The sequence below is a fragment of the Accipiter gentilis genome, unplaced genomic scaffold (assembly GCF_929443795.1).
Source record: "Accipiter gentilis unplaced genomic scaffold, bAccGen1.1, whole genome shotgun sequence".
Lineage (NCBI taxonomy): Eukaryota > Metazoa > Chordata > Aves > Accipitriformes > Accipitridae > Astur > Astur gentilis.
The window spans coordinates 727,557-751,454 of record NW_026060824.1 but is presented as its reverse complement, the minus strand read 5'-3'; the positions used below and the strand labels follow the sequence as shown (position 1 = coordinate 751,454).

Below are 23,898 nucleotides of genomic sequence, written 5' to 3'. Positions count from 1 at the left end.
TGTTGCCCCAAGAATAGGCAGAAGTGTTTCTTCTACCGCCAGAGAATGCGGCATAGGGTAGCACGGGTGAAATCGCCTGTTTTCCTCCAACCTTTCTGGAAAATAGGATTATTCTGAGGAGAGGTAACTCCCAAGTTCAGCCTAAAGCAGAGCCTTAGCTCACTCGTGCGCACAAAATCTTTAATGGTTAAAATCTGACCCATCTCTAAGCCTGAATGGAAGCTGGAAAGCTTCAAGCAATTTTAGGCAGTGCCTGTGGAAGAGGGTGGTAATACTGAAAATGCAATACAGAAAAAGAAACGATTGCATTCTTACTTTTTTTTTTTCTTTCCCCCCCCAGTTTATACCAATGCCTGTGCTTTATGGCGTCTTTCTCTACATGGGTGTGTCGTCATTCAGAGGAATTCAGGTACGGACTGTTTTACAGCATGCAGCATGCTGTCTCCCTGGTATTTTGTCTCGGTAGCAGCAGGGAAAAAAGCAGTGGCATGGGAAAAACTTCTCGCAGAGCAAGCAATGAAACTCTTTTGTGTAAGAAAAAGATTGGTGGAGGCACAGGAGTTATATAGGGCTGGGAGGACCAGGCAAGTTCAGCGCTCTCTGTTGCAGGGTTTAGGGCAGGTCAGTGTTTGGTTACGTGAAAGCGGGGGAATTCAGTGCAAAGGGAAGGCAGTTTCTACCACTGGTGGAAATCCTCGCGGGGGGATTCAGTGGGCCGAGAATTGCTAATAATGGAATGGCATGGAATAGTTGCCGTTTGGTGGGCAGCTCTCAGGGGCAAGCCGGTTGCTAGATGGAGCGAAGGGAAAATGGGTGCTGCTCCCAGGAGGAATGCGGTGGGATCCAGGATTTCTGACGGCAAGCGAGATGCTGCAAAGTGCCTCCACATCTCGAGAGGGCCAGAAACTTGCCGCAGTCCCAAGGTGGCAACCTTTCCCTTTTATTTTGCAGTTCTTTGATCGCTTGAAGCTGTTTTGGATGCCGGCGAAACACCAGCCGGATTTCATCTACCTGCGGCACGTGCCCTTGCGAAAGGTGCATTTCTTCACGGCGATCCAGCTGACCTGCCTTGTCCTGCTCTGGACCATCAAGGTGTCCCGTGCCGCCATCATCTTTCCCATGATGGTAAGAGCTGCCGCCGCTCGGCAGCGGGGTGTTTGCAGCGTTGGAGTGAGAGGTGGCATCATCTCTGAGCTCACCGCATTTTCCCTCTTATTCGTGAAGGTTTTGGCTCTCGTCTTTGTCCGGAAAGCGATGGATTTCTGCTTCTCAAAGCGGGAGCTCAGCTTTCTGGATGACCTTATGCCAGAAAGGAAGAAGAAGTTGGACGATGCTGATGTGCGGAAAACAGACTCCACAATCAGTAGGTATGTTCATTCAGCGCTGGGCAGCACGGGGGGTAGTCCCACCAAGGTCATGCGCACCTGATTTGGCAGTTCACTTTAAATTTATACAGTCAAGTGTTACATATACATAGAGTTTCGCAGTATGCTTATACATAGGCATTATCTATCCCCGCGTCTTATTAAAATTAGCTCTAGGAAGTCATTTCCATAGTCTCCTCTCAATTGCGCTTGTGCAGTGCCTCCTTATGGTGGTTGTCTGGTGGTCGTGAAGATGAAGGCTATATGTCTTCTTCACGCTGAACCCTTAACCTTCTGTCCCTGCGCAGACTCAGTTGTCTCTTGGCATTTGTCCAAATCCTAAGGCCAGTCTTGGCTGGTTCTTGGAGTTGACTGCCGCTTCTTATCAAGGACTATCTCCTGTCCCAGTCAGCCTCAACAATGCAAACGTTAAACATCACTTCTCATCCCCTTGGGCCGTATCTACCTCTATTGAAACTTCTTTAACTTCATTATAAGCTAGATAATTATTAAACAATTCCCATCTACATTCATAAATCTACTATATCTACTAAGGTTCCTTTGGTTCCCCGTCTCAATGCCAGAAATGAAGCCGGAGAAGAAGAAGAGGTAAGGCTTGCTGGGTCCTCAGGGCTGGACATCTCCGTCGGGCTGTGAGATTGCCTGTTTCTCTTACAGCTTGTCTGGAAACGTTGGGGGAAGATCAGCATCCAATCGAAATAGATCCCAATAGCCTGGATCCCACGTTGTAACCTTTGTTTCCTCAAGTAGCAGTGAGCTGAACAGTTGAATACAGGTGTAATTTTTAAAACGAGTCGTTTTTCACAAAGGTCATTATCATTATGATGATTATTATTAAATGCTGCTGCTGCTGCTGCTGTTGCTGCTGCTGCTGGCAAGATTTGCTCATAATCGAGTTTTGAACACACAATCCCCCTGCCCCGAAATCTTTGGAGTGAACGGTTTCTCCCCTGCTGCACTAATACCTATAGCTGCCAAGGGGCAGAAGCAGAGGGCAGACTGCTAAGTTTGTGCTGGGCATTCAGCTTATCTCCACTTTGACCAAAGACAGAGAACGTGATTTGTCCCTTTTTTACATCAGGAGTCCAGGAGGGTGATGGAAGCTGCTGCTGCTGCAAGTTCAGTTCAGCTGCACGTGGGGAAGACCAGTGACGTGGATATCCCAAAGCAAAGCAGTGACAGGTAAAGCCCCACCAAGCTCCAGGACCCCCGGCAAGATTTAGCTTGAAGGTGTTTGGCAGAGTTTTCTCCACTTGCCTCTTTGTGGGGCATCCCGTGGAAACCAGCAGGCAGCTTGGTGGGAAAATCAAATTCAGGGGCAGGGCTGCAGAAGGTGATTGCAGGGCTCTGACCGCAAGCAGAGTGGCTGCAGCACTCGCTTTTGACCCCAAACCTTGCCTCATCAGTGCCTTTACGGTAGCTGGAGATCCTCATACTTACACATGAGGAGTTGCAGGCGTGATCTGTACCAGCAGTGGCTTAGGAACCCGGACCGGGGCTAAGCCCCAGCAAGAGCCTTTGCACAGAGCTGTTGCTCTGCAGCTCCCGGGCTTGCCTCCCAAAACTCCTCATCCAGCAAAACCTCCCACGCTTATGCGGAGCTTTGATTCTCGGGGCTCCACTGTTCCTCTTGCTGATGCTAATGCTCTTGGTGGCATCAGTTCCCATAATCACGGATTGCTGTGTAAAATATTTATTGCAGGACTGATCCTTCTGAGATTGTTATCCTGGATGAAATGTCACAAATGACCGTATGGAAGGCTCTCACTTTGAAGACAGAAACCCTTTGAATCCAGGGAGGAAAAAGGTAAAGGATTGCACGTGAACGTGACCGTGCTACTCTGCAAGCGACGGCGCACGCCTACGCTTTTCCCACGCTTTGGCCGGCAAGGCTGAGCAAACGGCCTGTCCCTGGGAACAGGCATTGTGGACCGTGGCATGTAAACCAGCTCCTCTCTGCTGGGGTGGTCCCCCAAACAGGGCTGAATCAGCAGCAGGTGGCAGGTCTTCCACTGATGATGCTCTCCCTCTTTTTCTCTCCCCTTCGCCTTTCCCCACTCCCGCTTTTCACGTTTAGGAATCTTGACTTTGAAGGAGAGGAGTGAGAGCGTGACTCGGGGATGTGCCAACGCAGACAGAGGGAGAAAGCGCTTTGTTTCAGTTGGAGGATTCCCATTAAAGCCATGCAGATGTTTTCAGTTATCCTTGGTGTGCTTCAGGCATTCAGTATCTCTAGACCAGCAAGCTGAGGTGAAGGTCACAGTCAAGGGGAGTTTGGTGGTGTTAAGTCTGTGTGCGTACGTGCGTGTGGGGGTGTGGGTTTGTAGTGGTAGAGGGACTGCTACTGCTTTATCATTCAGTGCTCTTCTTTTAATACCTAATTCCTCCTCTTTTTTTTTCCCCTCTTTTTTCCAAATGTAAACTGGGAATGTCCAAAATAATTTTCTGTTATAGTTGATGCATTCTCCACTTTCTTCTTGATCATGACCGGGTTTTTGGTCTGGTTTGGGGTCCTGGCTTTAATTCACTCTTATGTCTCTTACTGGTACGAGAGGGATGCCCTCTGCAGCAGGGCAGCATAGAGAGCGTCCGAGCAGTTGGCCTAAGGTGAAAGAAAACATTTGCTCCCTGTGCTCCAGTTTTACCTCTCTTGGTTGGTTTGGTTTTGGGTTTGTTTTTTTTTGCTTTGGCTCTGCCATCAGCCTGGGAGCTGCAAAATGCAGAACTGCCACCTTCTTGTCCCTTGGCTGTAAACTGCATCTAAGGGAGCACTTCAGGTATTTGATTTTGAATACACTGTATGGTCACAGGAGTGGCCAGATGAGACCTGGGGCTCTGTGTCCCTGGGCTGCTCCCTCTGTTGTTCCTCCACTTTCCTTCTGTATTGGATCTGGCGGAGTTGGAGTTCCTTTATCCCACAGCAGCCCTCGTAGTGCTGTGCTCTGTACTGGTAGCTAGAAAGCTGTTGATAACACAGCAGTGTTTTGGCCATGGCTGAGCGGTGCTGGCACAGCATCAAGGCTGTCTCTCTAACATTCCCCCGTCTCCAGTAGGCTGGGGGTGGGCAAGATCTTGGGAGGCGACGTAGCCAGGAAGAAGAGGCATCTAGGTAGCAAGTAAATCTTAGGTCCCTTCAGATGCTGGGGACCCTGCGTTCATGCAGCATTGGGCAGACCCCAGATGGATTTTCCCTTGGCACGCTTTACGGTGGAGAAGCGGAGAAGTTCCTCCTTTTGGTCATTCACGGTATTATGCAACTTTTCTTAGAAGAAAACACCTCTGTGCGTAAAGGATGTTCACACGCGGACTTCTCGCTGCACTTTAGGTAACGGCAGGGCCGCGCAGGTGGCGTAATCGCTGGTACCAAGCAGGAGCTGCCTGGAGGCTCCTCTGTTACAGTCAACCAGCTCCGTTTATCCTGCGGCCAAGGGACATGTGTAGGGACGCAGCCTGAAGGCCACGCTGCACGTACAGCGCAGCACAGACCTGCACCCGCTCAGGGTAACTGTTAGGTGGATCCCTAACTCCTGGAGGTACAGTGATCTCCCAGTCAGGATCTCTGCACCAGGCTGTGAAACTGCACGGTAACTCGGGAACCAGAGAAGGTCCAGATCTGGAGGGGATGGTTAACCACAGGGCCTCACGTTGAACCTCCTCTAAGCTCGTCCTGTGCTTACAGGGTTCTCGAGCTTCTCGGGCATCTCCCAGACTGGCCGGTTACTGCCAGCTCCCTCGTTCCTACGTTCCCCTCCCTGCCTGCCTGCCCCACTTTGGCCCCTGCAGCAGCACTCAGCTGAGCACCCTCCGTTGCTCCTGGGGAAAGAGCGTCCTCCTTGCTCTCCGTGGCGTTCCCCCAGCACATGGTGCTGTAGCAAGGACAAGGCAGTCAGATACAGACACAGCCTGTTGAACAGAGCGTCCTGCACGCAGTGCTTCCGATAGAGCAGCTCAGGAGCAAGGAGGTGAGCTGGGTGTGCTGCCTCTCACAAAGAGCATTCTACATCGGCGACCTTCCCCGTTGGACCCTCTGCAGCCTCTCTTTTTCCCGGTGTTGTAGGTGTTAGGTTGTGTGGTTAAAGGTTCATCTCCACAAACGCAGAGGAGGACAAAGGAGCAATGGCAGGCAGGGGAAGCCCAGTGACCTAGGCAGAGGCAAGGGAGCACCCTGCTGTGGCTTTTGCCAGGGCTGTCACAGGAGAGGGCTCGACCACATTGCCTGGGTATGAGGCTCACCAGACAAGTATTGACTCTCCCTTGCTCACTTCACAGACTGACGGGGGGAATGCGCTTCTGTGGCCATGCCCTGCCTCTGAAGCCCGGCCGTAGACAAAAAACCGGCTCAAACTGTGAAGGTTACCAGGCAACACGTGACTGGGTGCACGTGTGCGGCAAGGTCTGTGCGTGTGAATGTCTGAAACTGAGTTCTGAGCTGTCAAGCAGAAGCCTGCTTCTTGCTACACGCAGCCAGCGTGGGCTGGTTGTAAATTTGGGTAACACCTGGAATAATCAAAAGTGGCGTGTCCCGAATCCTACAGTTAGTAAAGAGCTAGGAGAGAGAAGCCTTAATTTGGAGGCTGATCAGGCATTGTACTGCTCACATAGACAGATTAGGAAAACTGGGGGTGTGGGGTTCCAGAAAGAAGAGGTGGTGTCAAAAAGAAGGGTTCCCAGAAAGAAGAAGGGATCTTGAAGAGAAGCAAGGGACCCAGGAAGGAAAAGGTGAAGATCCTGGCTGGAGGAAATATCCTGGAAGTGGCAGAAGATCTTGGAGACCAGAGAGCCGCGTGGAGACAAGTGCCAGGGGATGCCCAGGGACCTTGACCAGCACCCTGCGAAACTGGTAAGGGCGAGCAGCTGCACAGCAGGAACCAAGGTGACGTTCTGCCTGACCTTCCCGGACCTGCAGTAGCTGGGATAGGGGAGTTGGATCAAGCAACTGCAGGATTCAGTAGGAATGCATTTCACGAAGGTAAAGAGGACACAGCAGTGGCTTGGAAATGCTGGTTGGTTTAATGGTAAAACTGGAATTATTCTGTGAACTGTGCATTCCTTTTAATATGGACTTAATTTAAAATAGCTGCTTTGAAGTTGTTCTGACTTCACCTTAATCGACACCTGCAATCTTCATCATTTTATCTCCTCCAACAGCCAAACCATACCCTGCCCCTCCCCACCCCCTGCAAAAAAAAACCCAAAACCAACCCAGGAAAAGAAAGACTTCAAGGGCAAGCTAGGCAGCAAAGTTGTGCGAGATTGGTCAAACTGCTCAAAGTTTGCCGAGAGATTGGAGCTTGCAATTCAGATGTACGTCGCTCAGCGTGGGGAGGGTAGTACGCACCTTTCACTGGAGTCAGAGGGAAAAACGGGGAGAAGGGAGCTGCAGCGTAAAGAGTAAAGGACCTGACATTCTTAGGAAAACTCTCCTTTTTCTTTCCTTTTCCTTGCTCCTTCGCTTCCAGATCTCCGTGGTCGCAGTTTGTGCTGCCTCACCTCCAGCACAGCGTGCAGAATGAAACGACGGTCACAGAATTCGTCCTCCTGGGGTTCTGCAGCACCCCAGCCCTGCAGCGCTGCCTCTTTGGCCTTTTCTCTGCCCTCTGCTCTGCCACTCTGATGGGAAACGCACTTGTCTTTCTGCTTATCTGCCCGGACTACTGCCTCCACAGCCCCATGTACTTCTTCCTCTGCCACCTCTCCATCGCGGACATCTGCTACGCCTCCAGCAATGTCCCCCATATGCTAAGGAGCCTCCTTGGACAAGGCAGAACCCCCTCCTTTGCTGGGTGTGGGGCACAGAGCCATCTTTATTTAATCTTTGCACTTACAGCGTGCGTGCTGCTGGCCGTCATGTCTCATGTTCGCTACGTGGCAATCTGCCGTCCCCCGCGCTATGCCCTCATCGTGATCTGGAGGCTGCGCCTCACCCTTGCCACATTTCTGTGGGCTTTGGCGTTCGTATTTGGTACACTGCAAGCCTCTCTGGCTTTACACCTGCCTTTCTGTGGCCCCTGCGAGGTTGTCCACTTCTCCTGTGAAATTCTTGCTGTCTCAAAGCTGGCCTGCCCTGCCGCTCCTGCCAATAAAGTCCTGATCTTTGCTGTTTGTGTGTGCTTCTTCCTCTTCCCTTTAGCCTTAATCCTGATTTGCTCCCTGGACAGCCTGGCCACCGATCTGCGCATCCGCTCTGTGCCAGGATGGCACGAAACCACCTCCACGTGTGGCTCCCACCCGACCGTGGTGGGTGTCTTTTATGGAAACGCCATCTTCGTGTACGCGGGGCCCGGGAGCGGTAACTCCTCTGGGAGGGAGAAAGTTCTTTCCCTTTTCTACAGTCTCGTCAGCCCCAGTTTGAACCCCGTCATTGACAGTCGGAGGAACAAGCAGGTGAAGGAAGCCTTGCTGAAGCTTCAGAGAAGGAAGAGGGTCTTTCATTCCGTCTAGCTGGCGCTCTAGGCTTTCACCTGTCTCCTGTCTTTCTGCTCTGTCTTCTTGAGCTCTTGGGGAATGTTAAGTGGTTAAAACGTAACACAACACATGGGTATTCAAATGCATTTGTCTCTTGTTTCTCTGTGCAGTCTGATGAATATCATGACACAAAATGACTCATTCCTTGTATTGCAAATAACTAATTCTTGTTCCTCAGATGCAGCCGTCCTAGACAGGTAGTATGTTTCACCGGAACTGTTGACCCAAGTGGAAAAAACAGTCTTCTCGGTTCTAGCTAGCAGTCAGGATAAACTACTGTGTAGCAGGGTTTTTTTCTGAATCTACCCATTGATCCAATAAGATATTCTTTTTCCTTACCGTATTTGTACCTCTTGTTATCCTCAGGATGCTAGAGCTTCAGCTCTACTGTTAGAAAGAAAAAGAGAGAAAACATGATGCTGCTAATGGGCTTTGCCTCTCAGGAGGGTGAACGAGCCTGTGAAGGGTTTTCTTTCTGCACACTTTTGAGCCTGACACCTCTCATGCAGGAATGTTCTCTATTCTGGAGAGTTTTTGCTCAAAGCAGAGCTGGCTTCTGCCCAGGCACTAAGTTTTCCAAGCGGGAAGGGTCTAGGGGTGCGTGGCTTTAAATAGCTGCCTGGATCCGCATCATAGCTTGTGATTTCATAATGGTCCCTATTGTGTCTCTGGAGTTGGTGCACACTGGGTGCCACTTAGCTCCTCCCGTGAGGGCTACTCCATCAGTCCCTGGGGAATCGGGCCCCTGACTGACCTGGAGGTTCAGTTGTCCCCAAAACCCAGTGACTGACGTGAGGATGAACCCAAACGGGCGTTACAAAATGACACTTCTGGAAGAGTTACAGGTAGCACGGCCGGGGCTCAAAAGTGCAGTTTTGTGGGTTGGGGGTTTTTTTTCCATTTTGGAAATCACTTTTTTAGACAGGAACCTCAAGAACAAAGTGGGAGGTGGGTTTTTTTTTTGTCTGAAACACTCATCCCTCTCCTGCTGTATTAAATACGTCCAGACTCTCGTGTTATACAGTACAGGTGATGTTATGGGCTGTTTTATTTGCGTATGGGAAGAAAAACCTCCTACAAGTCCGTGGTTTTAGGGCTGTGCCTGAAGGAGGAGGAGGCACGCAGAGGCGTGATGGCTCGTGGACTCGCGTGGATGCAGGGGTGGGTGATGTCTGGGAGGACGTAAGGGAGCTCTCCACCCCCAGCCCCAACTTTTCCCTTCTTGTCATTGCTAAACAGAGACATGACGAGGAGGCAGTGATTGACCGGGGAAGAAGGAGCAACGCTGTCAGTATTTGCTATGAGAAGGAGGAGTTGGAAGGTGAGTCTCTGCTGAGATCCTGGTGGAGGAGCCACTAGCCCAGCGCGTTTTCCCATTGCACAAAGTCTCTCCAGTGTGCCTTGTTGGGTGTCAAATCATGTGCAGCGAAACGTGCCGCGCTTCTCAATAAAGCAACACAGTTATTGTCACATTTTTTACTATTATGGCTTTTTAAACGGAGGGAAAAAGCCTCCCGGGAGGCCACGGTGTGAGTTGTAGCCACGGGGCTTGATAATTCACGGCTTTTTTTCTCGCAGAGGTTGCTCCTGGCTTGGAGAGGTCAGGAGAATCATTTCAGGGCTGCAGACACGGGGCTGTGATTTTCTTTTTTTGTTCTGGAGTTCATTGCAATGGGACTGATTTGATCGTCTCTTGTCGCCTCGTGCCATACAGAGCTTTTGAAAATAATTAGCTCGTGTTGCTGCTTAATGAGCAAGTCTGAGTGTTGTCCAGCCGAAGCTGGAATTTGAGAAGAGGTCCGATACTTTCAGGGCACTTTTAGATGACCCGGAGCCAACACTTGTTGTTGCTGTGTTGTTGCAAAGCTCGAGTAAAATAGGCTTGGAAAAAAGGACGTCCAGTGAAAATAACATTAAGGGAAGCTGGCGTTGCTCCTGGGATTGAACCGTGGCTTAGCAAGGCACCGGCCACCTCAACTATTGCCGCAATGCCGAGAGCGCTGCAAAAAACGCTGCTTTTTCGCAGGCCACCGGACCCTGTACGTGGGCGCGCAGATGCCACTGGTTAGGCAGAGCCACCGGCATCACCGACGCCACAGCCAGAAGCATCGGGAAGGGGAACGGGAGAAGGAGTCTGCCCCGACAGAGCAGGGCTACCACTGTAAGTCCCACCGCGGCATTCGCTAAACTGGGGGCAACGTGGGCACTGGGGCCTTCTGCAAGCACGTCCCCGTGGCTAGTTTGAGTGAGTTGCTGTTCTTCCGAGGGAAAGTGGCCTTATTGAGCAACACCCTCTTTTTCCCAAGTTTTACTTTCTTTTTTTTTTTTTTTCTTTTTTTTTTCTTTTTTTTTGTTTTTTTAAGTGCAGTTAAATGCATAATGGGTTTAGGCTCGTCTTCCTTAGAGGGATCCTGGCTTTAAAAATGGCAATGTGGGGAAGGAAAGCAGCCCATCCTTATGCAGAGGTGGACCAGATGCTTCTCCTTCTTCACGGCTCTGTGCAAGCCCAGAGAGACGCAGAGGAGAGGGGCCAGCCCAGTGTTTATGGCTGCACTGGTGCTGATGGCCACTTTGCACGTGAGGGTGACAAGCTGTGTTCAGGCGCAGTAACGGGATGGGTCTTTGCCTTCTGCCCCCAGGTTCCCCGTCCCAGCGGGTGCAGTTCATTCTCAGGACCAAGGAGGACGAGCAGCACATCCCTCACCACTTGTTCTCCGAGCTGGATGAGATCTGTGTAAAAGAGGGCCGAGATGCCGAGTGGAAGGAAACGGCAAGGTAAATCCCTGCTGCTTTGGCTGCGGTGGGAGAGGAGTCCCCGCACTGGCAGCGCCCGTGGGCTCTGCTTTCTCCTCTCCAGGACGCGAAGCTTTTGCAGCTGCAGGTGGCGGCACGAGGAGCCTTCTCCTCTTGCCACCCCGTGGCTCTGTCAAAGGGGCTGCAGAGCTGGGGCTGTTTTCGTGCAATGGGGCTGATTGCACCCGATGTCCGCAGGTGGCTGAAGTTTGAGGAGGACGTGGAAGACGGCGGCGAGCGCTGGAGCAAGCCCTACGTTGGCACGCTGTCCTTGCACAGCCTCTCCGAGCTGAGGAGCTGCATCAGCAATGGGTCGGTGCTGCTGGACGTTTGTGCCAACAGCATCGAAGAGATTGCAGGTACCGTGGGCACTGCATCTCTCCGGGAATGGCCGAGCTCAGCTCACCACGGTGCTCTTCACTCCCAAATCAAACCCTGCCCCAATGGCACGTCCTTTTCCAGAAGTGCCACTGTGTTTTTCTCATGAGCTGTTTTTGGATGTAGACTGGGCGTGCAACAGTCGCACTGTTTTTTTATTCCAATATGGGGTCCTTTTGAAAGCAGTTTGTGGAGTTGGAGAAGCCACTAGAGAATATTCTGCAGCCAAAAAGGAGTGTGTGTCAGGGCTTAGCAGGCTGCTCTTAGAAATACGGAGTCTGCGTAAGAGCTGAACCACCTTAAAGGAACTATTTCTTACAAGCTGTTTCCTCGCATTCTTTGTTTTACTTTTGCCTTAACATCCAGCATTTAAGAGTTTTAAGGCAGAGTTTCTCTGGCGATGACCAAGCAGTGTATTTCTGTGGGGAAGATACTTGAAGTTAATTGCAAAAGCCGCTTTGGAGAAGTTATCTTTGACTGGCAGCAGGTCTCCATTCAGCCCTTTCAAGGGCTGGAGAAGTCGGAGCCGTTCTTAGCATGTTTCTCCCTGGGCTCAGCAAATTGCACTCGATCAGCACGGGAAACTGGGAACGTCTGTGCTATAGATTGCTTATAATTTGGGTAAACGTGTAGAGTCAGAAAGGCCAGGTCGGGCAAGAAAATTGCATTATTTAGAATGGGAAATATTTATCTTAGCGGAATGATGAATAAGCACTTGGATGATGTTTCTTAGCAAAAGAAAATTCTCGTTTTCACTGCAAAGGCTGAACATTATTAAAAGGCCTTGCTATGCAAGGCTGAGCGGGCATTAGGGTGCAGCCTGTGTGGCACAGCCTTCCCTGGGGGCTTTGGGGGTCGGGACTTGTTGGGGTTTCTGCTCTGATGGCTTTGTTTCCCTTTGCCATCCTCAGATATGATCCTGGCCCAGCAAGAACAGTCCACGGAGTTTGACGAGCACGTGCGGGCGCAAGTTCGAGAAGTCCTTCTGAGGAAGCACCACCATCAGAACGAGAAGACAACCAACCTTCTCCCCGCTGTCTGCTCGTTTGCTGATGTGAGCAAGAGGCAGTCGGACCTGCACCTCCTCTACAAGCCAGGTGAGGGTTTCTGCAGGGCTGTGGCCCCATTAGACTTGCCCAGGCAAAGGAGAAGCGTCCCAGTTGCTCCTTGTCCATCTTTCTGAGTGTCTTTCTTTTTCCTACCAGCCCAAACAATCACCCCTTGTCCTTCTCCCACCGCTGCGGAAGCTAAAGATGGGGTGACCCGTGAGAGCAGAGCTATGGATTTAAGCAAGGTGAGACACTCGTAGCTTTCTTAACGCCTTTAGGGCCAGATTTGCTCTTGCAGAGTGTGCTGCAGAGCGCTGTGGGCTTTGCTTTTGGGGTAATTGCCTGAAAATCGCTTGTCGTGCCCAGGCGGAGCTGCACTTCATGAAGAAAATTCCCACCGGGGCTGAAGCATCCAACGTGCTCGTAGGAGAGCTGGATTTCCTTCACCAGCCCATCGTGGCATTTGTCCGCCTGAGCCCGGCTGTCCTCCTCTCAGGCATGACGGAAGTTCCCATCCCAACAAGGTGCGAATGAGAAGCGCAAATTTCTTCCGTAAAAAAGACACCCAACCAAACATCAAGTTGCAGGCATCAGTTTGGTGTCCCAAGGGAACAAGGCTAGTGGGAGGGGGAGCAAGCACGTTTCCCCCACCCACGTCTCCTCGCCTTCATTTCTCCATTCCCTGCTGTAGCTTTTAAACCCATCGGCCAATTGTAATGAAAGTTGGCCCCCAAATTACATTTGCCGTCTGTTTTGAAGAATTTCAAATTCATCGCGGCATCGCTGAGCCTACGTGTCCCGTCTTGAGCCACGCTCTGGGCTGGGAGCTGCCAGGGCTTTCCTTGGGTGCTCTTGGAGCAAAGACACCTTCTTCTCTCTCTCATTTTGTTTTTCTTGCCCAGGTTCCTGTTTGTTTTGCTTGGACCAGAAGGAAAAGCCCATCAGTACCATGAGATCGGCAGGTCCATGGCCACTATCATGACGGATGAGGTGCGACAAGATGAGATAGCTCCGGGTCATTTTTGCCTTTCTTCAGCTCTCCCTGTCTCTGAAGTAGTGAGGAAGAGGATTTGCTGTCCCAGCTGCCCGCAGCTCTCCAAATAGCCCAGCCCTCTTTCTCACCCCAAAGCAAACACGCAGATTTGCATCACCCCACATCCTGGAGGCTGAAATCCCGCCCGGGGTGCATCCTGCACCTCATCCTTCTCGCCGGGGTCCCCAGCACGCTGTCCCCAGTGGTGGCATTGCCAGGGCCAGTAAAACTTCTCTTGCTCTTTAAGCAGAAGGGTATGGTGTGCCATGGGGGACGGGGGCCTCGTGGGGGAGATGATTACAAGTGCCGTGATGCGCAGATTTTTCCTTTTGGGGGAATATTTCCTGCCCTTTCCAGCAGGGAATTTTGGTGAAAAAGCCTTGCGTTTAGCCAAGAGCTTATTGCACTGGTTAGGACATCCGAGCTGGGTTGTCCTCTCACCAGGTTGTCTTCTATTGGCAGGTTTTCCGTGACGTTGCCTATAAAGCCAAGAACGGGGCTGACCTCGTGGCTGGCATCGACGAGTTTCTGGATCAGGTCACGGTCTTGCCGCCAGGAGAGTGGGATCCATCAATCCGAATCGAGCCCCCGAAAAACGTCCCTTCGCAGGTGGGTGCCACATCGGCGGGAGGCATGAGGGGGATGGGCAGGATGGCTGGGGATGCTGTTCAGGGGCCCAAATTCACAAGGTCCCACTCTGACACAGTCACAGAGCCAGACCAGAAGCAAAACAAGCCAGTGGTTACAAGTCCATAGCTTTATCTCACTTCCATTTTAACAGGAAAAAAGGAAGATGCCAGGAGCTCTTGATGACAGTGCTTCTCACAGCACGCTGGAGAAACACAGTGGGCCTGAACTGCAGCGGACGGGAAGGTGGGAGCTGTAATAGTTTGGGGTTTTTTTCTGTTTGCCTCTCAAATCTGAGCATGCACCTTCCCTTCTAGCAGGTCTTTGGGGTTAGCTGGTTCAGTGAAGGGGCTCCACATTGCCAGCTTGGTCCCCTGGGCTGGGCAGGGGGGAGATCTGGGCAGCTGGGCTCAGCCCCAACCATCACCGTTGCACGCAGGTTTTCTTGATTTGGGCTGAAGGAGAGTGCTTCTTTTTAGCCACGAAAGTTACTCTATGCTTGTGATTGCCCTTCTGCAGCAAAGCAAAGTCGACGTGTTCCTCCAAGAGAACAGACTCTCTTCTTTTTCCTTCCTGCAGGCTCTTTGGAGGTTTGACCCTGGACGTGAAGCGGAAAGCCCCGTGGTTCTGGAGCGACTTCCGGGATGGTCTGAGCCTGCAGTGCCTGGCGTCCTTCCTCTTCCTCTACTGTGCCTGCATGTCCCCTGTCATCACCTTTGGGGGACTGCTGGGGGAGGCGACCAATGGCCACATAGTGAGCACCTCTCTCTGTTGGGGGGGATGGGGGAGGGTAAAACTCAGGCCAAAGTCCCTGCTGCAGTGAACCGGCTTTGGTTTTTGTTTCTCCCTAACGATTTATTTACTCACGGCCGCCTCTCTTCCCCGGACAGAGTGCCATGGAGTCGCTGCTGGGCGCGTCCATGGCCGGCGTGGTGTATTGCCTCTTTGCCGGCCAACCTCTCACCATCCTCGGCAGCACCGGACCCGTCCTGGTGTTTGAGAAGATCCTCTACAAATTCTGCAAGTAAGGCAGGCTGCCGCAGCTGGGTGCTGCGAGAGCCTTCAGAAGGGGGCAGTGATGGAGAAAAGATGCTTTTCTTTTCTTTTTCTTAGGGGTAGTTGCTAGATTTTAGTGACAGTCCTTTTGTTGCGATGGCTTTGATGGGAGATAAACCACCCTTATTGCCATAAGGTTTATTATTAAGCCCCAGCTTGCTGGCAGCAGGTGACTGGGTGCAAACCCAGCTGGTTTCAGTGTTAGGGCGTCAGGGTGATGTGGGAGAACACCACCTGGCCCAAGAGGGACCTGACCTCAAGCAGCCTCCAAGGTGTTAACACGAGATCCGTGTTAAACAGTGGTAACTAAATAATTGGCCTCTCCTGCTGTGGGTCTACACCCTGCACCACAGCCCCGAGGCTCTCTGTAGTAGTACATGGAAACTGCATTTCCCATCCGCAGCCTTGACACGCTCCAAAATTGCTCCCCGTTTTCCCCAAAGGCAGGCATGGCTCAGGGCCTCTTGCTGGCCTTTCCAGCCTTTGTTTCATTCTGCTTTCCCAGGGAATACACGCTCTCCTATCTGTCTCTGCGGGCGTGCATTGGGCTGTGGACCGCCTTCTTGTGCATAGTGCTGGTGGCCACCGACGCCAGCTGTTTGGTGTGCTACGTCACCCGCTTCACGGAAGAAGCCTTTGCCTCCCTCATCTGCATCATCTTCATCTACGAGGCTCTGGAGAAGCTGAGTCACCTGCGAGACACCTACCCTGTGCACATGCACAGCAAGCTGGACTTCCTCACCAGCTACTAGTGGGTTTTTTTCCCCCTGAGAAAGCTGCTGCCCCTTGGCAGGAGCTCCGGGCTGCACCTCCATCACCTTTCCCTTACCCCTGTCTTGGCTTCTCTCCTCCCAGCTGTAAGTGTGAGGCACCGACCCATCCCAGCAACGAAACGCTGCGTTTCTGGGCGAGCAACAAGATCAACGTGTCTGGCATCGCCTGGGAAAACCTCACGGTGACCGTAAGTGCCCCGAGCCACTGCTTCCTCGTGCCGCGTCCATGGGGTCCAGGGGCATTTGCCTGGTGCAAAAGTCAGAGCCCTTCAGGGAATGATGGGCTTCAAACTGTGCTAGTGCTGCTCGGAAAAGTCCTTGCCTAAATGTAGCGTGTGGTTTTAAGCCGCTTGGTCCTGGGGAGGAGAGTCCACCTTGTCCAGTCTACCCCAACGTTGTGGGTAGCAAGTGTCCCCGTCAAGCCTGTTGCAGGACAGTATTTCTGACTGGGAGGAAGGTTAAGTAGTGGGTGGTTTGATTATTGTAGAAGTTGTAGGACTTAAGTTCATGCTTGAAAGGTAGTAGCTGGCCTCCTTAATGGGTTCCTAGTAACTCCAGGCCTTGCTTTCTCGTTCAGTGCTGTCTGTAGGTACGTGCATAAATTTGCTTGTCTGAGCAGCCTCTCAGGCTGTTGTTGCCGGAAGCAGAGCCCGGGCCTAGGGCAGCAGGCTCTTATGGTGGCCTTCATCCCCTCTTGGCCAGGTTCTGCAAGACCTCCCCTGGGGAGGGACGATCTGTCTCTTCTCCTCCTTTCCTACCATGGTTGTCTTTAGCCCTCCTTCCCTCTTCCCTCTCTCTCTATCCCCAAGAGTTTCCAGTGTTTCCTTCCCCTCTGGTGTCTTCTTTAGCCACGATTGCTCGAATGGCAGGCAGAGGATGTGCCAAGGGTGCGTGGTATGGTGTCCCCTCACATCTCATTTCTCCGCTGTGTAGTTCAATGTGTCACTTGTTCAGCTGCTGCTGCTCATTAAATATAAATCTCTATTGGCAGGAGCAGTTACAGGGTCGTGGATCTTGGACCAAGATCCTCAAAACCCCCTAGCTATGCGAGGTTTCCCTGCCGCACGTGCACTGCCTTTGTGTCCTGACGCTCTGTTTCTCCAGGAATGTCGGTATTTGCGTGGGGAGTTTCAAGGACCTGCCTGTGGACGCGACGGCCCCTACACCCCTGACGTGTTCTTCTGGTGCTGCATCCTCTTCTTCGCCACCTTTGCCCTGTCAAGCTTCTTGAAGAAGTTTAAAACCAGCCGCTACTTTCCAACCAGAGTAAGTAGAAGATGGTGGCCAGTGTCCATCTCCACACTCATTTCCCAAAATGGCTTTCCTGGAGCACTAAGCAGTATTTGCCCTGCCTTGGTCAAGCTGGGAAACGTTGGCCTTGCAGGCCAAGCTCTCCAAGAGCTTGGATGTCCCGCACTCATTTCCATGAGTGCAAAATCATCGTAGCATTTCCCACATGCCTCGTGACCTGCCCCAGATTGAAGATTTTGGGGGGTTGATTTATTTTATTTTTATTTTTTTTTCTCCTCAGGTAGTAGGAAGTCAGGTTTCCCAAAGTTTTGGGGGTTGGGGTTGGGGGATTTTTTCCCTACCTTCTGTGCATTATGTGCTCGAGCGGAAAGTAGATTCGAATGAGGAGCTTCCTTTTGAGGACTAAAGGATGCCTCAGTGCCTTGTTGCCATTGTAGCTGTGAGTGTAGCTGTAGTGTCAGACATGTGTTTTCTTATTTTTAATATTATTATTATTATTTTTAGGTTTTGACTTAAACCAACCCTTGTCCGCCTAATTAAGCTTTTTTTATTGTCTGACCCCAGATCTCACAGGGACAAACACAGCAGCAGTATCTAAGCAAGGGATCAGGCTGCATGTGCTCAGAGGGGTGGTGGGATTTGGTTAAGCAGCCTTAATGTTGTGGATGTCTGCAACTCTTGCATCTCGCGTTACGGCCCTGTTTGCCATGCCCCTCTCACCTCTGGTTTCTCGCCCCAGGTACGGTCCACAGTGAGCGACTTTGCTGTTTTCCTCACCATCGTCATCATGGTGCTCCTTGACTTTGTGGTTGGGATCCCATCGCCGAAGCTCCAGGTCCCCCATGCGTTCAAGGTAACGGGATGTTTTGGCACGTGGGGGTGCCACAAGGTGATGCCGGGGCAGGGCAGGGCTGAGTCTGGAGGAGATGCTGGTGGTGTGACCATCTCCTCTTCCACCTCCAAGTGCCTTGCTTCCTCCTGGAAACGAGAAGATGGCCCCAAAACTAGATACCTACAGGGGAAGTATCTAGAGGTGCTTGCAAAGAGGAGACTGGCACTGCTGAAGCCCCCGGGAGAGGGGGACATGAAGCCAGGGCTGGGAGGTGCTCTGACACAGGGAGGGAGGGGAAAATGAAAGCCAGTGGAGTGCCTGGGCTGGGAGACGATGCTGATGCGTGGGCTTTGTTGCAGCCTACCAGAGACGACCGCGGGTGGTTCATCAACCCCATAGGACCCAACCCTTGGTGGACGGTGTTGGCTGCGCTCATCCCAGCTCTGCTCTGCACCATCTTGATATTTATGGACCAGCAGATCAGTGCCGTTATTGTGAACAGGAAGGAGCACAAGCTGAAGGTAAGGGCCTGTGAGGGATGACCCCAGCCCCTTCTGGGCTGCAGGTCTGGGGAGAAGCTCTTATTCCCGATGCTTTCTGAAGGCATTGGTTTGGGACAAGGTCAGGCTGCGTGGCAGGATGCTCTCCTGGATTAACGATGATGCAGGGAGCAAGTGACAGGGCAGTTCAGATGAGCAACCTTTTGGAGGAGCAAATTAATCTTGGAGCAATAGAGAAGTGCGTTTTTGTTTTAAAATGGCAGCAGCAGCAGGTGCGGGGAATGAATTGTTTTGATGCGCTGCCAGGGATAACTCAGAGTCACACCTTCCATCCAAGTGGTACAGTTTTCTTTGTGAGTAGAAAAAATGGTTTGGTGGTTTTGGGTTGTGGGTTGTTGTATTTTGGAGAAGTATTTATCGCACAAGCTCTGCATATCCATTGTTTCTGAACTCCTGCCAGATTTTCATGCCAGGTGCTTGTGCAAAGCCTGCATACACGCTTGCTTGTTTCCATTTCTTGTTTTGAATTCTGAAGAAGTTGACTTGTGCTCGAGCAGGGTTTGAGTCTGACTTGCGACGTTATCCTTGCTCTTGTGCTATGGGATGCTCTGTTTCTTGTTTTCCTGCCTGCAGAAAGGATGCGGGTACCACCTGGACCTTTTTGTGGTGGCCGTGATGCTCGGGGTGTGCTCTGTGATGGGGCTGCCCTGGTTTGTGGCTGCGACCGTCCTGTCCATCACCCACGTGAATAGCCTCAAAGTAGAGTCTGACTGCTCAGCTCCAGGAGAACAACCCAAGTTTCTGGGGATACGAGAGCAGAGAGTCACTGGCTTGCTGATCTTTGTGCTCATGGGCTGCTCCGTCTTCTTCACTTCTGTGTTAAAGGTGAGAGGAAAATGCAAACCACCCAACAACCGCGAGCTTGTTGGAGGTTACAGCAAAACAGTCCCCTCTCTGCAGGCCTGAGTAGTTAGTTGTGGAGCGGAGGAGGAGGAGGTATCCCAACCCTTGGGGCTTGACCCACGGTGGGAACCAGCCTCGGTTAGGCTTTGCAGCCCTTCAGGCCCCCGTTTGGTGTGCTCGAGGCGAGCAAGCAACGCAACTGCTTGAATTTTTGGGTGTCTTTCAGGCCCGCCCATGTTTATGGGTTACAGTTGAGCATATTCAGACCAGCACATCTGCTGTCTTTCAAACAGGCAGCCCTTTACTGGCTGCAATTTGCTCCCCAAATGCCCGGGAGCAGCCGTTCCCAGGAGCTAAACACACTGAGGTCATCCCCGTGGGCTTCCTTGAACGTTCCTCCCACAAAGTAATCTCGTCTCTAGGCTAAAAGGAGGCCTGTGGCCTTTGCCTGTTGCCCCAAGAATAGGCAGAAGTGTTTCTTCTACCGCCAGAGAATGCGGCATAGGGTAGCACGGGTGAAATCGCCTGTTTTCCTCCAACCTTTCTGGAAAATAGGATTATTCTGAGGAGAGGTAACTCCCAAGTTCAGCCTAAAGCAGAGCCTTAGCTCACTCGTGCGCACAAAATGGCAAAAAAATGGTTAAAATCTGACCCATCTCTAAGCCTGAATGGAAGCTGGAAAGCTTCAAGCAATTTTAGGCAGTGCCTGTGGAAGAGGGTGGTAATACTGAAAATGCAATACAGAAAAAGAAACGATTGCATTCTTACTTTTTTTTTTTCTTCCCCCCCCCCAGTTTATACCAATGCCTGTGCTTTATGGCGTCTTTCTCTACATGGGTGTGTCGTCACTCAGAGGAATTCAGGTACGGACTCTTTTACAGCGTGCAGCATGTTGGCTCCCTGGTATTTTGTCTCTGTAGCAGCAGGGAAAAAAGCAGTGGCATGGGAAAAACTTCTCGCAGAGCAAGCAATGAAACTCTTTTGTGTAAAAAAGAGATTGGTGGAGTCACAGGAGGTATATGGGGCTGGGAGGACCAGGCAAGTTCAGCGCTCTCTGTTGCAGGGTTTAGGGCAGGTCAGTGTTTGGTTACGTGAAAAGCGGGGGAATTTGGTGCAAAGGGAAGGCAGTTTCTACCACTGGTGGAAATCCTCGCGGGGGGATTCAGTGGGCCGAGAAATGCTAATAATGGAATGGCATGGAATAGTTGCCGTTTGGTGGGCAGCTCTCAGGGCCAAGCCGGTTGCTAGATGGAGCGAAGGGAAAATGGGTGCTGCTCCCAGGAGGAATGCGGTGGGATCCAGGATTTCTGACGGCAAGCGAGATGCTGCAAAGTGCCTCCACGTCTCGAGAGGGCCAGAAACTTGCCGCAGTCCCAAGGTGGCAACCTTTCCCTTTTATTTCGCAGTTCTTTGATCGCTTGAAGCTGTTTTGGATGCCGGCGAAACACCAGCCGGATTTCATCTACCTGCGGCACGTGCCCTTGCGAAAGGTGCATTTCTTCACGGCGATCCAGCTGACCTGCCTCGTCCTGCTCTGGACCATCAAGGTGTCCCGTGCCGCCATCATCTTTCCCATGATGGTAAGAGCTGCCACCGCTCAGCAGCGGGGTGTTTGCAGTGTTGGAGTGAGAGGTGGCATCGTCTCTGAGCTCACCGCATCTTCCCTCTTATTCATGAAGGTTTTGGCTCTCGTCTTTGTCCGGAAAGCGATGGATTTCTGCTTCTCAAAGCGAGAGCTCAGCTTTCTGGATGACCTTATGCCAGAAAGGAAGAAGAAGTTGGACGATGCCAGAAATGAAGCCGGAGAAGAAGAAGAGGTAAGGCTTGCTGTGTCCTCGGGGCTGGACATCTCCGTGTGGCTGTGAGATTGCCTGTTTCTCTTACAGCTTGTCTGGAAATGTTGGGGGAAGATCAGCACTCAATCGAAATAGATCCCAATAGCCTGTAACTTTTGTAACCTTTGTTTCCTCAAGTAGCAGTGAGCTGAACGCTTGAATACAGGTGTAATTTTTAAAACGAGTCGTTTTTCACAAAGGTCATTATCATTATGATGATTATTATTAGATGCTGCTGCTGCTGCTGCTGCTGGCAAGACTTGCTCATAATCGTGTTTTGAACACACAGTCCCCCTGCCCCGAAATCTTTGGAGTGAACGGTTTCTTCCCTGCTGCACTAATACCTATAGCTGCCAAGGGGCAGAAGCGGAGGGCAGACTGCTAAGTTTGTGCTGGGCATTCAGCTTATCTCCACTTTGATCAAAGACAGAGAACGTGATTTGTCCCTTTTTTACATCAGGAGTCCAGGAGGGTGATGGAAGCTGCTGCTGCTGCAAGTTCAGTTCAGCTGAACGTGGGGAAGACCAGTGATGTGGATATCCCAAAGCAAAGCAGTGACAGGTAAAGCTCCACCAAGCGCCAGGACCCCCGGCAAGATTAGCTTGAAGGTGTTTGGCAGAGTTTTCTCCACTTGCCTCTTTGTGGGGCATCCCACAGAAACCAGCAGGCAGCTTGGTGGGAAAACCAAATTTGGGGGCAGGGCTGCAGGAAGTGATTGCAGGGCTCTGACCGCAAGCAGAGTGGCTGCAGCACTCGTGTTTGACCCTCAAACCTTGCCTCATCAGTGCCTTTACGGTAGCTGGAGATCCTCATACTTAACACATGAGGAGTTGCAGGCGTGATCTGTACGAGCAGTGGCTTAGGAACCTGGACCGGGGCTAAGCCCCAGCAAGAGCCTTTGCACAGAGCTGTTGCTCTGCAGCTCCCGGGCTTGCCTCCCAAAACTCCTTATCCAGCAAAATCCCCCACACTTATGCGGAGCTTTGATTCTCGGGGCTCCGCTGTTCCTCTTGCTGATGCTAATGCTCTTGGTGGCATCAGTTCCCATAATCACGGATTGCTGTGTAAAATATTTATTGCAGGACTGATCCTTCTGAGATTGTTATCCTGGATGAAATGTCACAAATGACCGTATGGAAGGCTCTCACTTTGAAGACAGAAACCCTTTGAATCCAGGGAGGAAAAAGGTAAAGGATTGCACGTGAACGTGACCGTGCTACTCTGCAAGCGACGGCGCACGCCTACGCTTTTCCCACGCTTTGGCCGGCAAGGCTGAGCAAACGGCCTGTCCCTGGGAACAGGCATTGTGGACCGTGGCATGTAAACCAGCTCCTCTCTGCTGGGGTGGTCCCCCAAACAGGGCTGAATCAGCAGCAGGTGGCAGGTCTTCCACTGATGATGCTCTCCCTCTTTTTCTCTCCCCTTCGCCTTTCCCCACTCCCGCTTTTCACGTTTAGGAATCTTGACTTTGAAGGAGAGGAGTGAGAGCGTGACTCGGGGATGTGCCAACGCAGACAGAGGGAGAAAGCGCTTTGTTTCAGTTGGAGGATTCCCATTAAAGCCATGCAGATGTTTTCAGTTATCCTTGGTGTGCTTCAGGCATTCAGTATCTCTAGACCAGCAAGCTGAGGTGAAGGTCACAGTCAAGGGGAGTTTGGTGGTGTTAAGTCTGTGTGCGTACGTGCGTGTGGGGGTGTGGGTTTGTAGTGGTAGAGGGACTGCTACTGCTTTATCATTCAGTGCTCTTCTTTTAATACCTAATTCCTCCTCTTTTTTTTTCCCCTCTTTTTTCCAAATGTAAACTGGGAATGTCCAAAATAATTTTCTGTTATAGTTGATGCATTCTCCACTTTCTTCTTGATCATGACCGGGTTTTTGGTCTGGTTTGGGGTCCTGGCTTTAATTCACTCTTATGTCTCTTACTGGTACGAGAGGGATGCCCTCTGCAGCAGGGCAGCATAGAGAGCATCCGAGCAGTTGGCCTAAGGTGAAAGAAAACATTTGCTCCCTGTGCTCCAGTTTTACCTCTCTTGGTTGGTTTGGTTTTGGGTTTGTTTTTTTTTGCTTTGGCTCTGCCATCAGCCTGGGAGCTGCAAAATGCAGAACTGCCACCTTCTTGTCCCTTGGCTGTAAACTGCATCTAAGGGAGCACTTCAGGTATTTGATTTTGAATACACTGTATGGTCACAGGAGTGGCCAGATGAGACCTGGGGCTCTGTGTCCCTGGGCTGCTCCCTCTGTTGTTCCTCCACTTTCCTTCTGTATTGGATCTGGCTGAGTTGGAGTTCCTTTACCCCACAGCAGCCCTCGTAGTGCTGTGCTCTGTACTGGTAGCTAGAAAGCTGTTGATAACACAGCAGTGTTTTGGCCATGGCTGAGCGGTGCTGGCACAGCATCAAGGCTGTCTCTCTAACATTCCCCCGTCTCCAGTAGGCTGGGGGTGGGCAAGATCTTGGGAGGCGACGTAGCCAGGAAGAAGAGGCATCTAGGTAGCAAGTAAATCTTAGGTCCCTTCAGATGCTGGGGACCCTGCGTTCATGCAGCATTGGGCAGACCCCAGATGGATTTTCCCTTGGCACGCTTTACGGTGGAGAAGCGGAGAAGTTCCTCCTTTTGGTCATTCACGGTATTATGCAACTTTTCTTAGAAGAAAACACCTCTGTGCGTAAAGGATGTTCACACGCGGACTTCTCGCTGCACTTTAGGTAACGGCAGGGCTGCGCAGGTGGCGTAATCGCTGGTACCAAGCAGGAGCTGCCTGGAGGCTCCTCTGTTACAGTCAACCAGCTCCGTTTATCCTGCGGCCAAGGGACATGTGTAGGGACGCAGCCTGAAGGCCACGCTGCACGTACAGCGCAGCACAGACCTGCACCCGCTCAGGGTAACTGTTAGGTGGATCCCTAACTCCTGGAGGTACAGTGATCTCCCAGTCAGGATCTCTGCACCAGGCTGTGAAACTGCACGGTAACTCGGGAACCGGAGAAGGTCCAGATCTGGAGGGGATGGTTAACCACAGGG

General features: G+C 51.6%; 2 protein-coding genes across 2 annotated transcripts in view; one reads left to right on the top strand and one right to left on the bottom strand.

Annotated features, from left to right (window-relative positions):
* The window catches only part of LOC126036843 (electroneutral sodium bicarbonate exchanger 1-like), a 720,476-nt gene that overhangs the window by 91,021 nt on the left and 605,557 nt on the right, over window positions 1–23,898 (bottom strand). The gene's annotated exons all lie outside the window — the stretch shown is intronic.
* LOC126036859 (electroneutral sodium bicarbonate exchanger 1-like) lies at window positions 9,891–22,035 on the top strand (the record flags this gene model as incomplete). Its single annotated transcript, XM_049797072.1, has 21 exons — window positions 9,891–10,023; window positions 10,490–10,625; window positions 10,842–11,002; window positions 11,933–12,118; window positions 12,227–12,315; window positions 12,437–12,594; window positions 12,973–13,060; window positions 13,566–13,712; window positions 13,885–13,976; window positions 14,310–14,484; window positions 14,621–14,754; window positions 15,292–15,537; window positions 15,642–15,747; window positions 16,664–16,825; window positions 17,550–17,663; window positions 18,002–18,163; window positions 18,776–19,027; window positions 19,840–19,908; window positions 20,452–20,625; window positions 20,725–20,868; window positions 21,970–22,035. Coding segments are annotated over exons 1-21 (2,979 nt in total), but the record flags the coding sequence as incomplete, so codon positions are not given.